Genomic DNA, 16,966 nt, shown 5'->3' on the forward strand with positions numbered 1-16,966 from the left:
AGAATGTGCAAACTGTACACAGACAGTCACCCAAAAGTGGAATCAAACTGAGCCCCTGGCACTGAGGCAGCAGTTCTAACCATTGAGCCATCATGCCACCCTGGAAATGCTAGCTATTTTCTTTCTATCATCAGCAAGCAAAATTCAACCTTAAACTGCTCTAATTTGCTGATTTGCAGAGGTTCTTTGATTATAGAGTTTAGCACAGATAGAGTAAGTGAAAGGTAAGGATTTCAATTTTTATAGCCCCTTTTATGGCCCCATGCTACAACAGGGTGCTTTTATTTGACATAGCTGTTAAGTTATATGGGCAGATACTGTAGCTAAATTACGTATAATACAATCCCACATTAAGTCCAAATGAATAACCAGATAATTTTTTAAAAATGTATTTTTATTGAAATAGATTTTTAAAATATTACATTTAAACTAAAAACAATACAAATCACAACAATGCAAAAAGAGAACTACACTCGTGTAAGAAAATCCAGAAGGATATGCTCCAGGACTAACTTCTGCCAACCCGACAGACCCAGGGTGTTTTCAGACAACCAACATAGCAAAACGGTTTTTCTTGCACACAAAGTAAGGATATTGAAAAGTTTTTTTCATATTCGTGGGTAAAGGAAGGACACTGAGCAGACTCAGGAGAAGAGAGACCGGGTTCATCTCCAATTCTGTCCCCAAGATCCCCTCTATTGCACTTACCACAGTGCTGCAGGATATCCGGAGCTTGCAGCAGGACCAAAGACAATGAGTGAAAGTGCCTGTACTTATGTTGCATTTGGAACATGTTGAAGATTACCCCCCTTTTGAATTTTGAGAGGCGATCTGGGGCCAGATGGGCCCTGTGGAGAATCTTCAGCTGTAGGGCACAGGTCCTGTTACAAATCGCTGTCTTTCTTGTGTTTTCCCAAATGTCCTCCCATGTCTCAGTGGAGATCTCAACTCCCAGCTCTCTCTCCCAGACCTTAAACAGCCGCACGACCTTGTCTGAAGGGCCACTTCCCACCCCCAACCAGGTGATAGAAAGTCCTGACAGAAAGTGTGTTCTTAGCGCAAAGCACCGTCTTCCCTTTGTCAGATCTATTAGGGTCAGTTAGAAATGTAGTTCTCTTTTGAACAAAATCCCTGATTTGGAAAAAATGGAAGATGTCTCTGCTAGATAGTCTGTACTTCTAAGTCAGTTGATCAAAGGACATCATGTCTCCTCCTTAAAAAAGTCACCCAGGAAAGAGACATCCCTAGTTCCCCAGAGTTTAAACTGGAATCCATTATACCTGGTTGGAGACCTAGTATACCAATTATAGGGGATAAAAATGATGCTTTGGCTGTTACCCTCACTCTGCCGCATTGCCCTCCATGCGTTAATGGTATTGGTAATTATTGGATTTTGGCAATATTCCTTAACTGTCCTCATTTTGTCTAGGAACAGCAGTCTATTGAGGGGGCACTTCGATGTCTAACCTTATTGAAGCTGAATTCCCACAGGCCCAGTCACTCACATAAACTAATATTTAATTTGTCGTTTTTAATATCCAGGAGGTCATTCTCCTCAGTTTGTGGGGCAGTTACAATTTGGTTAATTTGATAAGGGGTTGTTTTTATGGTGCCAGATGAAAGAGCTGAACCAGCCATTTCAGTTTCCTGAATGTTTGTCTAGTGAAGATCAAAGGAAGCATTCACATCAGGTATAATATATGAGGGAGGATATTCACTATAATAAGTGCTATGATCTCCTAAGGCCAGGATATTAGATGCGTCTTCCATCTTTGAAAGTCATGCTTGATTTTTGTCAAATAAGTGGGCAAAGTTAGCCTTAAGTAGCTGATCAAAGATGGGAACGATCAATATACCTAAATAAAGAACCCACACCCCACCCCTTCCCTTCCCCCCAGCCCCACCATGACTATTTAAAAGGAAATCGAGGTTCATTTTCAACGACAAGTATTTTTTGGAGACCCTCCCCCATAGGCATGGCCTATAATTTTGTAAAATTAATTTTGTGGCCTGAAAAAGCACCAAACAAATTAATACATTGTATCAGATGAGATACCAAAACTGTTGGTTTTGACAGAAAGATAAGGACATCATCTGCATATGATGTAATCTTGTATGATTTTCGTCCCACTTCTGAGGCAAATATGCTGGGTTCCTATGAATGGCCTCTGCCAGCGACTCAATCGTCGAAGTAAAAAGCAATGGTGAGAGGAGACAGCCTTGTTGACTGCCCTAGTGGATACTAAAATTACTTGATTGTACACCATTGGTGAGAATATCGCCATTGCCCAGAGCATCGCTATAAAGGACCTTTACCCACCCAACAGAGGCTTTGCCAAAGCCAAACCGTTCTAGAGTATAGAAGAGGTACAGCTACTCAATACGATCAAATGTCTTCTCTGCATCTAGTGAGATCGCTAATCCCTGTATACCTTGTTGTTGGCACGCTTGGATCATATTGAGCAATCTCCTAACATTGTTGGAAGATTTGCAGCCCTTTCGAAAGCTGGTCTGGTCCTCTTTGATGATGGAAGGCAGCACAGTTTCAAGCCTTAGTGCAAGGGTCTTAGACAGGATTGTGAAATCGACATTTAAAAATGAGATGGGCCTATAGGAGGCACAGTCCTCTTGGGTCTTCCCTTTCCTAAGAATAAGAGTCGTTAGCCTCTCAAGGATGTTGGGAGGCAGTTGTGACTGTATGAGTGATTGAACATGTTAAGCATTGGTCTTGATAGTATGTTTATAAATTCTTTATAAAATTCACTCGGAAGTCTGTCAGGACTGGGTGCCTTTCTGCTCTGGAGCTGCTTCACCGCCTCCTGCATTGATAATAGGGTGTTAAAGAAAGTCTCTTGCTCAGGGGTTACACCTGGAAGATCCAGGTTCTTGAAAAAAAATCCTATGTGATCTGCCTGTATTGCTCACAAGACAAAGCTTTTCACTGTGCCTCAGTACACGTGACAATAAATTAAATTCAGTTCATTCTAACCCTCCCATCCTCACAGCATTCAAACTGATATAATTTGGAGCAAAATCTCAGAAATACTGCATTCATCTTTTTAGAATTGCAAGTAAGGGTTCCAGTCCCTTCCCTGATTGAGGTATTGGCTTGGTCGGCACTCTTTTTCCTGGCAAAATATGCTAAATACTTACCTGGTTTATCACCGTGCTCAAACAACCTTTGTTTCACAAAAGTGAGTTCCTTCTTGGTTGTCTGTGTGAGCATGGAGTTCAGTGTATACCGAAGCGCTCTGACTCTCTGTAGCTTAGCCATCGTGGGTCTTATAAAGTCTGCCTTCAGCCGTATTTCAAGCAAGCATTGCTGCTCTCCCTTCTGCTGATGCTTACTGGCAGAATAGGAACTAATTATCCCCCGCATTAACTTTAGCAGTTTCCCAGAGGATGGATTGGTCACTGGCTGAGTCTGAATTAATGGCTAGGAAAGCTCTGAATTCATTAGAGAAATACTCAATGAACTTACTATCCTTAAGAATGAAGGAATCCATTCGCCAGTGCCCTGGAGCTGTTATATTGCCCTGAAATTTACCTAATAGGTATACTGCTGCACGATCAGAGATGGTAATATCCCCAGTTGTACAGGACTCTACCAAATCTAGGAATGCAGTGGGGGTTAGAAAGAGATCAATACTGGTGTGGCACCTGTGTTGGTTGAAGAAGAATGTAAAATCCCTGCTTGTGTGGTGGAGACGCTTCCAGACATCCACCAGTCCTAGTTCTGCACAAAGATCCACCAGTTACTTAGATTGTAGAGAAGGTACTCGGGCGGGAGGGCTTCTGAGCATTCTGTCTACCGTGGGATCCATAAGACAGTTAAAATCTCTCCCTATAATAATATGCCGCGATGAAAGACTAATCAGTTTGGAAAATGCATCTACCGGAAATTTTAAGGGGATAGGCTTGGGGACAGTAATCATTTAAAGTACTGTATTCTTCATATGTCGTGGCTTTGAGGATTATGAACCTCCTCTACACATTTTTAATACAATCCAGTAACTGAAATGAGAGGTTCTTCCGAACAAGTATGGCCATTCCCCCACTCCTACTATTAAAAGAAGTAAACCTGATCAAATCCACTCTGTTGTAATTTCAAATGTTCCCTATGATCAAGATGTGTCTCCTGTTGTAGGGCAATATCCACCCTCTCCCTTTTAAGACTGGAAAGTACCTTTTTCCCCTTGACTGGTGAGTGGCTCCCCTTGATGTTCTAGATACACATTTAAGTATGTCATCTAGCAGTTTCCCAGAGGATGGATTGGTTACTGGCCGAGTCTGAATTAATGGCTAGGAAAGCTCTGAATTCATTGGAGAAATACTCAATGAACTTACTATCCTTAAGAATGAAGGAATCCATTCGCCAATGCCCTGGAGCTGTTATATTGCCCTGAAATTTAACTAATAGGTATAACAATCTGTAGCAACATTTGGACTCCAGTCTTCTAGAATAGAATAGAATCCTTACAGTGTGGCAACAGGCCCTTCAGCCCAATAAATCCACACTGACCCTCTATGGAGTATCCCACCCATTCCCCTACTCTAACCTAGACATCCCTGAACACTATTGGCAATTTAGCATGGCCACTTCATCTAGCCTGCACATCTTTGGATTGTGAGAGGAAACTGGAGCACCTGGAGAAAACCCATGCAGATGCTGGGAGAATGTGTAAACTCCACACATATAGTCACCCAAGGCTGGAATTGAACCAGGGTCCCTGGCTCTGTGATGCAGCAGTGCTAACCATTGAGCCACTATGCCACCCAGAAAAGAGGAAGAATTCGAATCACAAATCACTGAGCCTCAATGTAAGCAAATCCTCAAAACATGAAAACTACAGTCTAAAAAACTACAACTAACAAATCTTCAAAATTTTCAAAAACTATGTACAACAAGAACCAAAAAACAAAACAAAATACAAAGAGCCAATGGTGCTGAATAGGGGAATTTACCCCCTCTCCCCCGCCCAAAGGGGGTATCTACACATCCCAAAACCTTGTCTTCTGACCCATTGCCAATATGGTAACCAGGGCAATTTATACAAAAACCAGGCTTGAAGTGCCTGTAGATAGACAGTTAGCCATTGCAGACACCTTCCTAACTCCTAGCTACAGCCGCACCACAGACACAAGCAAAAATAGAAAAAAAAGTAGAATTAACAAAGGTGTTAAAAGTTAGTACTCTAACTATCCCCAAGTATATTTTAACACTGGTTAGTACCTGAAAAAAACCCAACAACACTTTCTTTGGAAAGAAAAAAACATTATTATCTATCTATTAAATTGACCAGTCTAATTTAAAGTGTCCACAAAGTTTTTTGCTTTCTCTGGAGAGTCGAATGAGTGTGCGGATCCATTGAAAGCAAACTGAAGCACTGCTGGGTACCTTAAAGAGTACTGGATCCCAAGATCCCTTTATGTTTTCTTGACATCATCGAAAGATTTTCTTTTGTGGATTACTGCCGCTGAGAAATCCTGAAAAAACATGTTCCTGGAGTCCTTGTGAACTAAGTCCTTCAGATCTTACCCCTAGGTTCTGGAGACTATTCATTTGTACCTGTAGCTGTGAAATCACATGAGGATAGGGCGAGGTGCTGGTCTGAACCTGACCTGCGTGCCATAACCTGGTGAGCGCTTTCAATTTTCACCCATTTCGACATCTTAAGTTGAGAAATCGCAGCTACCAGTTCTCGAAAGATTTCACTGGCTAACCACCTTCCGTTCCCTCTGGCAGACCAACAATACTGCCTCTATTCTCGAGATTGTCAACTTGATCAGTTAAACTACGGGCCTGCTTTTCAAGGGCTTGGATCCGATCTTTGGATCATCAATCTCGGTCTCTGTCACTGTGGTTCAGCGCTCGACCTCACCCGCTCTCTTCCCGAGGTTTTCAAGCTGCTGATCATGTTTTTTGAATTATGACAGGGAGCAGGCCCAACTTACTGTTAAACCTTTCTTTGACCTTGTCTTCAAGCTTTTTGCACAACTGTGCTTGCTCTGCGACAAGGGCCTAGTGAGTAATCAGGTCTATCGAGCTGGGAGGGTGCTGCAGGGCCTAGACCGTGGACGAACTAGGTGCCTCTGGCAGGGGCCCCACCTGTTGAGATTTAGTCGATCCTTTTCCGTGTTTTGTCATTTCCGCTTGGAGGTAAAAAAGAGGTTTAATAGAGATTCTATAACTATTGCAGCATTGGAATTTAGCGAAATCATTTGAGTGGGGATGGTTAAAGCACTGCTTTGCTTGTGCTGTGATGCAGAGTCCAGCAAAGCAGTCTTTTCAGATTGCTGCCATCTTGGATTCCCCAACCATTTGCAAGTGATATTTGCAAGACTTCTCTTTTTTTTTTCCATTCTTCTGAACAGAAAGGTGAAACCTCAGTTTAGATTAGACTAGATTCCCTACAGTGTGGAAACAGGCCCTTCAGCCCAACAAGTCCACACCAACCCTCCGAAGAGTAACCCACCCGGACACATTTCCCTCTGACTAATGCACCTAACACTATGGGCAATTTAGCATAGCCAATTCATCTGACCTGCATATCTTTGGACTGTGGGAGGAAACCAGAGCACCCGGAGGAAACCCACACAGACATGGGGAGAATGTGCAAACTCCACACAGACAGTTGCCCATGATTGGAATTGAACCCGGGACCCTAGTGCTGTGAGGCAGCAGTGCTAACCACTGAGCCACTATGCCGTTTAATGTCAAATGTGAATGGCAACACTTCTCAACAGTGCAATTGTGCAAAGGAAGGTGGTTGTAGTTATTAGCGGTCAGTTGTCTCAGTTCCAGGACATCTCTGCTAGAGTTCCTCAAGGTTGTGTCCGAGGCCCAATCATTCAACTGCTTCAACGGTGATCTTCCCATCATCATAAGGTTAGAAGTGCAGCTGTTTGCTGATGATCGTATCAAGTTCAGCACCATTCATGACTGTAAACCAGTCTAAATGCAGTAAAATTGGACAATATTCAGATTGAGATTGAGATTGAGGTTGATAAGTGATAAACAACATTCACACTATGCAAGTGCCTGACAGTGACCATCTCCAACCTATCCATTTTCTGTTGATGTTCAATGTCATTACATCATTGATTTTTTTTTCCCACTACCAAGATCTTGGAAGTTGTCAATAACCAGAAACTTAGCTGACTAACCACACAAATACAGTGCTTACTGAAACAGGATACAGTCTGGCCGTTCTGCACAAGTAACTCACCGCTTGATTTTGCAAACCCTGCCATATCTACAAAGCACAAGTCAGGACTGTGATGGAATGCCTGGATAAGTGCAGCTCTAACAATCTGCTTTAACAGCATTCAAGGCAAAACAGCCTGCTTAATCAGCATTCTGTTAACTCCCTTAAACAATCACTCCGTCCACCCATCAGCACATTAGCAAAATCCAGAAGATACACTATAGCAACTTAATAAGGATCCTCTGACAGCATCCTTCAAACCCAGGAAGCCAACAAAACAGAAGAAGAAGGGCATCAGATCCATGGAAGCACAATGGTCCCCAAGAGTCATTCCATGTCTCTCACCACCCTGATTTGGAACAATGACACTATTCCTTCAGAACTGTGGGTTTATCTACCATACTGGGTCAACACTAGTCTTCACCCACAAATCAATCCATGGCCCTATCTCAACAGGCATTTCTAGTCTTGCATCTTGTCTCTTAATCTGTAGTCCTCTGGCATTTTGTTTTATAGGTACATCTTTGGTTCAGTTGGGCCTCATCTCTGTAACTCTGTTCCTAAACTCCTGCTCTTCACTACGTTTCCCTCACCATCTTGTATAGCTTTCAGAAAGGCTGACTTTGATCAAGCTTTTGGTCAGTTTCAGCATCTATTCCATCCCCCCCCCATTTAAAGCATCTAAAATAGAATCTCTCTATGTTAAAAGGCGTTATAGAAATCAAGGATTTTATCATTTAGTAGAGATGACTCAAAATAGTTACACATGGAAAGTTAACACAACAGATAGTTAACATTATTAGACAATTAACCTTTTCTTATCCCTTGCTTGCCCATTAGTCATCAGAATAATTATGGTATAGAATTGAGAGAAATCTGGGAACAGATTAGCTGCTGATGATGAGGAAAGGCTAGACATGAAGTTTCAGAGAATAGACCCAGAGACACACAGTTTAAGTAGATATCTTATTTCCAGAAAGAGAGGTTTTGGCAGATTTAGTGCTTGCCAATTTGAGATTTGGAGTGCTAAAAGGAACATGTCATCATTACCATTTTTTTTCCTTGGGAGATGAGCACTTCTGGCAGTCCCAGCATTTATTGCCCATCCCAAATTGCCTTGGGAAGGTGATCGTGAACTATCTTCTTGAACACTGCAGTCCATTTAGTAGAGACAAACCCACTGTGCCTGTTGCATCTACTGAATATTTACCTGGAAATCAACATAGCTAAATGCTAATTTTGTCCATCTCACTTACACCTCTTCTTGAGGCAATGACTTCTTACTGCAGTATGGTTTTATATGTATATGTTGCTATTAATGTGTTAACTGATCACACCTTTAGTTATTTGATGCATCAGAAAATTACTTATTGAATTATTTTAGTCTACAATTTTAGTGGAGATGACGTTAAGAGGAGTACTTATATGATGGGTTGAATGGCCTTATTCTGTTCCGTATGATTCTATGAATAGGATTCTTAATCATTTCCCAATAGTATTAATGTCAGAAAAAGTACTTAACTATACATGGCTGGTATTTCATGATGACACCATGATATGAGCTCTTTTAAATATTGTGTCAATTTGAAACCACTCTTGAGTCCTCAGAAATCTTTAAAAAATCCATGTTTACTGTTGGAAAATTCCAGGCAGATTAACAACAAGGAACTTATTTAATATTTGGTAACAGGGCTCACTGCTTAAGGCTTTCATTATCTTGGAACTGTTAAATTATATCCTGGATCAAAGGTTGGTAGGTAAATAGAGTGAGACAAATTCTAATGCTACTATAAATGACACACCTCTATCAGGTGACTGAAGTAAATTAATGATGACTATGCTTGTCAACTGCTTCTTATAGTGTTAAGAAAGAGCATTAGAGAAAGATAAATAATGTGTATGAAGGATGAGGGAATTAAATTTTATGCTTATTTAACACTGACGAATAGAATGGCATTGCTGCAATCAAATATGATAAAAAGTTAGAGGGCTTTTGAAAGAAAGGTGATTCCCATAACGTTTTGAATGCGTTTAGAATAGCCATTTTTAGGATTCTTCTGTAAGTTTAAACTAAAAGCCGCAGTTGTTGCAGAAGCATCTTGAAAGAATTATTCAATTTTTACTTGTTTTGGTAGCTTTGTCAAGTTAGTATTTTGTCTTTCCAAGTTTCATTGCTAAATAGAGTGTGTAAATGATTGACTGTAGTATCTTATTGAGCTGTCATGAACATCTGGTTGTAATAGCATGTGTTAATCAAAGACCACGTAGGAAAAGGAATAAAAAAAGAATTCTCATTTCTCAAAACTGGCTTTGAGAGTGGGCTCCATGAGAAGCAGCTACAGTGCACAGATTTAGGGCCAGAAAAATATGTTATATTTTGGTTGCAGTATTGAAAAATCAATAGACTTTGTTTAAGGCCACAAGGGGGAAAAGTGTTAAACACAGAAAAATATGTCTAATGGAAGAAGAAAGTTAGAAGAATTTTAAGACTTATGGAAAGTTAGGATGCTCAGAATTAGGGCTGTAATTGTACAAAGGGATAAGTTTTGTGACTGAGCAATGAAAAGCTGGCAGTCATCTTTTTATCCAGAAGAAGCAGAAAGGCCCTACTTTGGCTATAAATGGTGTGACCTCCATCTCACCTTTTTGTGTAAAATGGACCCAATAAAATGAATGATTGGATATCTTATAAGAAATAAATCTTAAGATACAGCACTGCATCAAAATGAAATACTAATCTGAACAAGTTTAGACATTATTGCCTTCAGCAGGCTGATTGATACTAAGAATCACAGTCGGTATTATAGAACAGCAACATCTCACATGTATAGCCATGATGATATAATAAAATACCTGTAGAATGGAGGTTGTTTGTAGAAGAAAAATGCCCAAGTAAGATACATTGTTGCATTGAGGAACTCCAGCAAAACTAGAGTCAATGGAAATGGTAAGGGGCAAGTGGCAGGGAAGCTCTCCATTTGTCAGAGTCACCTTTGATGCAAGAGCAGGTGGTTTTGCCGGTTGAGTTCAATCATCTCACTTGCAGGACATCTCCGCAGGAGCTCCTCAGGATATTGTCTCAGACCCAAACATATTCAGATACTTCATCAAAAACCTTCCATCGATTATGAGGTCAGAATTGGGACTATTTGGTGATGATTGCACTATGTTCAGCAGCATGTGTAACTGTGGTCCAAGACCAAATGCAGCAAGACCTGGGCAATATGCATGCTGAGGCTGAAAAGTGACAAGTAAGATTCACATCTCACAAATGCCAGACAATGAGCATCTCCAACGTAAGACAATCTAGCCATCATTCCTTGACATTCATAAGAATATAAGAACTAGGAGTAGGCCATCTGGCTGTTCGAGCCTGCTCCGCCATTCAATAAGATCATGGCTGATCTTTTCGTGACCTCAGCTCCACTAACCTGCCCTCTCACCATCACCCTTAATTCCTTTACTGTTCAATTCACTGGAATTACCATCACTGAATCCCCCACTATTAATATTGACCAGAAACTAAACTAGGCTAGTCATATAAATACAATGGCTACAAGAGCAGGTCAGAGGCTGGGGCTCCTGCAGTATCCTCTCCTGACTCCCCTCAGCCTGTCCACCATCTCCAAGGCACAAGTCAAGAACATGGTTGAATATTCCCCACTTGCCTGATATCATCCAGGACAAAGCAGTTTATTTGATTAGCAACATATCCATAAACATCCACTCCCTCCACCACCAACATTCAGTAGCAGCAATGTGTACTATCTACAAGATGTATCACATAAATTGCCAAAGCTTCTTAGAAGGGCAAGGGCAGCAGATACATGGGAACACCACCATCTTCAAGTTTCCCTCTAATATGAAAATGCACCTTGAGGAACAAGTGGTTACCTCAACAAGGACAGCAGCTGGAAGACAAAGGATTATGAACTAACTCATACACCTTTGAGTCACAGCATATCATACTGTCTATATAAACAGGGATAAGAGAAAAGGAGGACAGTGGAAAAGAAAATCGATCCTAAGGGAAAGAAAATGTGAAAAGTCATGCCAGACTTCTACACTGAATGTAGAATATAGAGTTGCAAGACCATCCATGTTTGTTTAAATTATGGTAAATCATGAAAAACCATTGCTAACATACAAAGAAAGCCACAGGTGACCTTCCAACACACATCAGTTATCACTAAAGTTGTAATGCTTTGTGCAAATATGAAGGAAGGAGCAGAAACTTAATAGGATTTCATGTGTAACGGGAAAATAACCCTAGCAGGGGCCAGGGAGAAAACACTGAGGAAATGTTCATGTCTACAAGCAAAAATAATGTTGGTGTCCTTTGAGTTCACCTGAGTGAGTTGAAGATGATGGCTGGCAGTAACTAGAATTCAGTGTTTCCGTGTTCTGAATGATGGTTGATGGAGAAAAGCTCTCGGATAAATGAGAGTTGGTTAGGAGTGATGGGAATCATGTCAAGTGTCATTGAAGGTAAGCTAGGTAACGGAGTGAGACACCAGGCAGGCTTGTGAATCTCGGCTCCAGTCAAAATGAGGCCTGTGCAAGACTTCCATCTTGTATAAATGTAAGCAGATCTAGAGAATATAAACTCTCAAGGGTCATACTGAAACAAACAGAGGAAATACTACTAGTGTTAATGTTCCAAGTCCATTATGACTTTTCTTCAGAAGAGAAAGGTATTGGAAAACAGAAGTGAAGGAAGGATGAGAAGAACAGGGAGAATGAAAGCTTAATACAGATGAAAAAAGAGTTATTCATTGTGTTGAAAGAACAATAGAAATGTGAAATGGAGAAAAAGGATCTTCTCTACAAAGAGCACAATAACAATAAATACAAGACAAGACCAAGGGTGAGGACAAGAACATAAGAAAAATGGAGAACAGATGTCATATGGTCAGGCTTTGAAGTTGTGAAATTTGATATTTGTGTTTTACAGGCTGTAAAGTGCCTAATTAGAAAATGATGCGATGGTCCATGAGTTTTTGCAGTGATTCATTAGAACTTTCCATTAGGTCTGGGAGAGAATTGTTAGCCTGAGAGCAAGACCGGTTTTCAAAATTGTAAGCTACTGCAAATTTGGAGTGATTCCTACAGATAAGCAGAGGTGTTCTGCAAAGCGATCAACCAGTCTGTGTTTGGTCCTGCCAATGTAAATTACACCACATTGTGAGCAGTGAATCCAGTAGACTAGATTGAAAGAGTATAAGTAAAGTGCTGCTTGGCCTAGAAGGTGCATTTGGAACTTTGAACAATAAGAATATAAAAGGTGAATGGCAAATGTTGCATCTTCCGTGATTGCATGTAAAGGTGCTGTGAGGAAGTGTCAGGAGTGATGAAGGAGTGGACCACAGTATTAGGCTGATCTTGCTGAGTGGAGAAAGTGAGGTCTGCAGATGCTGGAGATCAGAGCTGAAAATGTGTTGCTGGAAAAGCGCAGCAGGTCAGGCAGCATCCAGGGAACAAGAGAATCGACGTTTCGGGCATAAGCCCTTCTTCAGGATTCCTGAAGAAGGGCTTATGCCCAAAACGTCGATTCTCCTGTTCCCTGGATGCTGCCTGACCTGCTGCGCTTTTCCAGCAACACATTTTCAGCTCTGATCTTGCTGAGTGGCAAGGAATGGATTTCTTTCCAGAAGGCATTCAAATGTGGTACTCAGACATTCAACCCTTTGAGTTAATGGTGGGGCTGGCAACCTCCTGCCACCCCTCCTGCTTGCTTGGCTGTGGCACTTGCTCTGCTTATGCAATTGGCTACACCAGCGGTTGCAGGTGGCAGCTCACTAGCAGAAGAGCAATTCCGTCAGGGCCCTCAATGTGAGACAAAGATATTGCCGTAATGTGAAGTAAAATTGCTCATGACAGTTAAGATTGGTTGATAGAAACAAAATATTTTGTAGAAGGTTGCCCTTCTATGTCATTCAGTCAAACAAAATAGTGTTCATTTAAACTCTGCTGATGGGTCAGATAAACAGTTTTACCTAACCAGTACAGTATGCAGAATATTATGATTCTTCTGGTTTTATAAATTGTTGTGCCCTCTACATTATTAGCAATGCACTAACTTCGCTCAGAAAGATACCTATGGCAGCAAAACAAATTGGCATATTTTGAATACCAAGGTAAACTAATTCAGGTTCCTATTTGAAAAGCAACATTTCTCAAAATACAGGAGCTGAATGTTACAAGCTGCAGTGGACCAGTGGTGACAGGGGACACAATTCTACTCTGTGCAAGCGCAGTTTGTCTCAAGTTAACTTCAGTGGATGTCAGTTGGACAGCAGCTACCAGCAGAGGCATCATAGCACTTGCTCAAGCTTCCTCAAGGTACAGACCTTGCTCTGAATTCTATTAACTCTTCTAGTGTTCGGTGGAAATAGAATTTATTTCTAACTAGTTTCGCAATCAGGTTTCGGATAGAAACATTCCAGAAAAGATTGCTAAAATCTGAGTGTTTGTTTGTAAAACCCCACCCAAAATAGAAATTTTCCTGTAGTTTTTGATAAACAACAGAATGCTATATGTTGGCTTGTCTCAGATTACTTTTCTCCTGCTGCTTCTGAGACTAGAGTACAAAAACAGGTTTAGGTGTTTACCCTTTGCACTCATGCTTGCAAGAGAACATACAAAATTGAAATTTTTGTCCATTATATTTAAAAATAATTATTTGACTTTTTTCCCAAATGGTTGAATAAGTTTATTGATTATTATGAAAAAGGCACTGAGTCCTAATGAAGTTTATGTCAAAATCTCAACTTCCCTAGTCTTGTGTATAATTGTACCCTAATTAGCACTTATGTTTGACAGGTAAATACTCTAGTTGGGCTTCAGCACATTTTGGAATCAAATCCAAAACACCCTTCACAGCTTACTTTAGACTGCTTACCTTCATATTACAAATTAACAAAACTAAAATAACCCAGGTTTTAAATATAACATTAAAAGATATTTTAACCATGTTTTAAATTAGCATTAAATATTGGAAGATTATTTCAGCATGGACTCCTTGTTCAAATAATTGCAAAGATAAAATCAATTATTTTGCGCTTTCTAGATTTCTCTTTAAAGTGTGTTTATTGTTTTCTTGAAATTCAAAGGAATGGTTCTGTGGCGTATGCTCTGCCTTCCTCTTTCAACACTTATAGAAAAATAACAGGCATCTGTAGTTCAGCTAAAAGAATAACAGGGTTGGGTAACTCCAGATTCTGGCCCTTGATGTCCACATCCCATGAAAGTATTAAAAATAGCCAATAATTGTTATTTCTTATACTGTTTATAGTTTCCAAATAGCAACAAATGTTCTGTTTTGTATGTGCACAAATGTCATTCAGGATATAAGTCATGTGCTTGTTGTAGTCTTCGCAGACTCCTTGTTAATGGATGCCAGCTCACTGATGAAAGCATTAAGGTATTGACTGAAAAGCACAAGACAAGGTAATGCTTCTTCTTTATTGTTCATATTGAAATGTGATAATGTCTTCTGGAGAAAATTGAGGTTCTAGAATAAATATAGAGGGAAAGATATATCTTCCAGACAAGAACAAATTGAGCTGAGACATTGGAAGAGACTTTTCACTTATTACACTTAGATCTATAGGATTACTTGTGATTAGCTGATGTATCAAGATGAGCTGAAAAGATTAAACACCCATACAAAGCTTCATAGTTTTTTTAAAAAAAAATGTTGATCACATGTTGAGTGATCTCAATTAGTGGCATCAAATGCTCCACAGTTAGTTCCCTTATGTATATTGGACATATATAAATCAATCATTTGAACACCTGGAGTACGAAATTTTTATAAAGAAGGAAACAAGGTTGGTTGCATTTTGGCATCCTTACAAATGAATGTTCATTATATTTTACTCAGACATGCTAATTTATAACATTATTAGAATCTGTTGAAAGCTCTACTGTTAAATCTGTTCCCTCAACTATCTCCTAGTCTCTCTTGTGAAATAGGCATTTTGAGCCATACCAATTTGATTGTGTTGGTTGAGAAACATTGCCCATGCTGTGAATGCCTAAGCTCCAAACCAGATTGCCTATGCACATCTCATTTCTCATGTTCTCATTACTTAATGACGTGAACCTATTTTTGCATATTTTTACAAGATTGCTGCTGAGGTTAATTTTGTAGTACATGAAGTTATACGAATCCCACTGTGGACATTGTATGGTGAAAGTAGGCTTGTTGTAGACTATAGTAGAAAAAAATGAGCAAATTTTTAAATAGCAACTGAAGGCGTGTTAAAGTGTTATTCATAATTCATCTCAAAAGTGAATTTCAGCACAGAATGTAAAAGTAAAGGTAAAGTATCTATATTCCCAGAGGACCATAGGGCTACTCCCTCAGTAGAGAGAGAGAGAGAGACAACTGGCGATAGTTTATCCTGAGGGTTATCATGCCAGGCGAAGGGAGACATTGAAAAGGAAGGATCTTCATACTAATCTCAGCTGGTGTGGGAATTGAACCAGTGTTATTGATTCACTTAGTATCACAAACCAGCCATCCCACCCACTGACATAACTGAACATTGAGGTATGCAAGGCAGGTTCAAAAATTATGAAAGTATAATTTGCATATCAAAATGCATGTGGTAGGAGGCTACTGTCATTATATTGAAAATGCATTTCTCATGGAAACTGATGAAAATGTTAACGAACACTAGATCTTGAGGAGATCCCATGCCTACACCATCCATTTATGCAAATATAGTGCCAATGAACTTACTAACAGCAGCCTTTTCTCCTGTGATATAACATGTCGTGATTGTTTGATATTTGGCTTTCTTGTTTTTGTCCTGATAAGTGCAAGATGGAAAAAGATTGGAAATTTATCTCATTTATCAACATATTGAAGTTCTGCATTAGCATATTGTGTCTCTGAATAGACAGAATAAGAATGTTATCATTTGTATACAATCCCAACATGTAGACATCTCAGCCATTGCAATTTGTCATTGCTAGGCACACATGTTTGGATACCTGTGATTTATTTTGGAGGCAGTCTGAACTAAATTAGTTTTTTGTTACAAATAAAATGTTTATCTAGGTCAGCAAGAAACCAAAGTCTCTTCAAAGCCGACTGCAGTTTTAAGTAACTTTATATCCTGAATATGATCTTCTCATTTGATACGTTAGCATTTGATGCAGACGCAACAATTGGTGAAGCAACAATATGGTTCTTAATTTGAGGATAAAAACTCTCAAAGATAATGTTCACTGGGAGGATATAGGGCATATGTATGACTTCTGTCTAGCTACTGTAGAGCTTAGCTCCAGAATTGTCAGCCAATATAGTGCATCATCTCAATGTGTAATGATTGACAGCAGTTCAAGATATGTTTACCCAAAGGTGTATGCATATTATATCCCAGCCTGCCCCTTTTGTTCTAAACAAAATGTTTACCCATAAAGAATCAGTCTATACATGAAAGCAAAAAGAAATAACATTGTGTTTGAATGTACTTTACTGCAAATAAATAAATTGTGGTAAACATATTGGTGTTTTTCTTTATTTGTCCAACATTAGTTATGTGATATTTGTTGTAGGCTGATGTATTCAGAGTGCTGTTAAGACTTACTTTGTGTTATATCATGCTCTAGACACAATAGGGTTACTCAGTGTTTCTGATGTCCCGTTTTGGCATGTTTTGTTACATTGCTATGCCATTTGCTGTTTGAACTTAATACAGTCATGGTTGTGGCAAATGCTGATTATTTCTGTTGAATTCTGTGTG

General features: G+C 39.8%; 1 protein-coding gene across 1 annotated transcript in view; it reads left to right on the top strand.

The window, feature by feature from the left end:
* The window catches only part of LOC122561225 (uncharacterized), a 152,305-nt gene that overhangs the window by 85,245 nt on the left and 50,094 nt on the right, over positions 1-16,966 (top strand). Inside the window, 2 exon segments of the mRNA XM_043712843.2 lie at positions 13,396-13,550; positions 14,580-14,657. Coding sequence (XP_043568778.2) covers positions 13,396-13,550; positions 14,580-14,657 — 233 coding nt within the window.

This window comes from Chiloscyllium plagiosum, unplaced genomic scaffold (assembly GCF_037043375.1).
Source record: "Chiloscyllium plagiosum isolate Xiang-an unplaced genomic scaffold, Cpla_swu_hap1 HiC_scaffold_2, whole genome shotgun sequence".
Lineage (NCBI taxonomy): Eukaryota > Metazoa > Chordata > Chondrichthyes > Orectolobiformes > Hemiscylliidae > Chiloscyllium > Chiloscyllium plagiosum.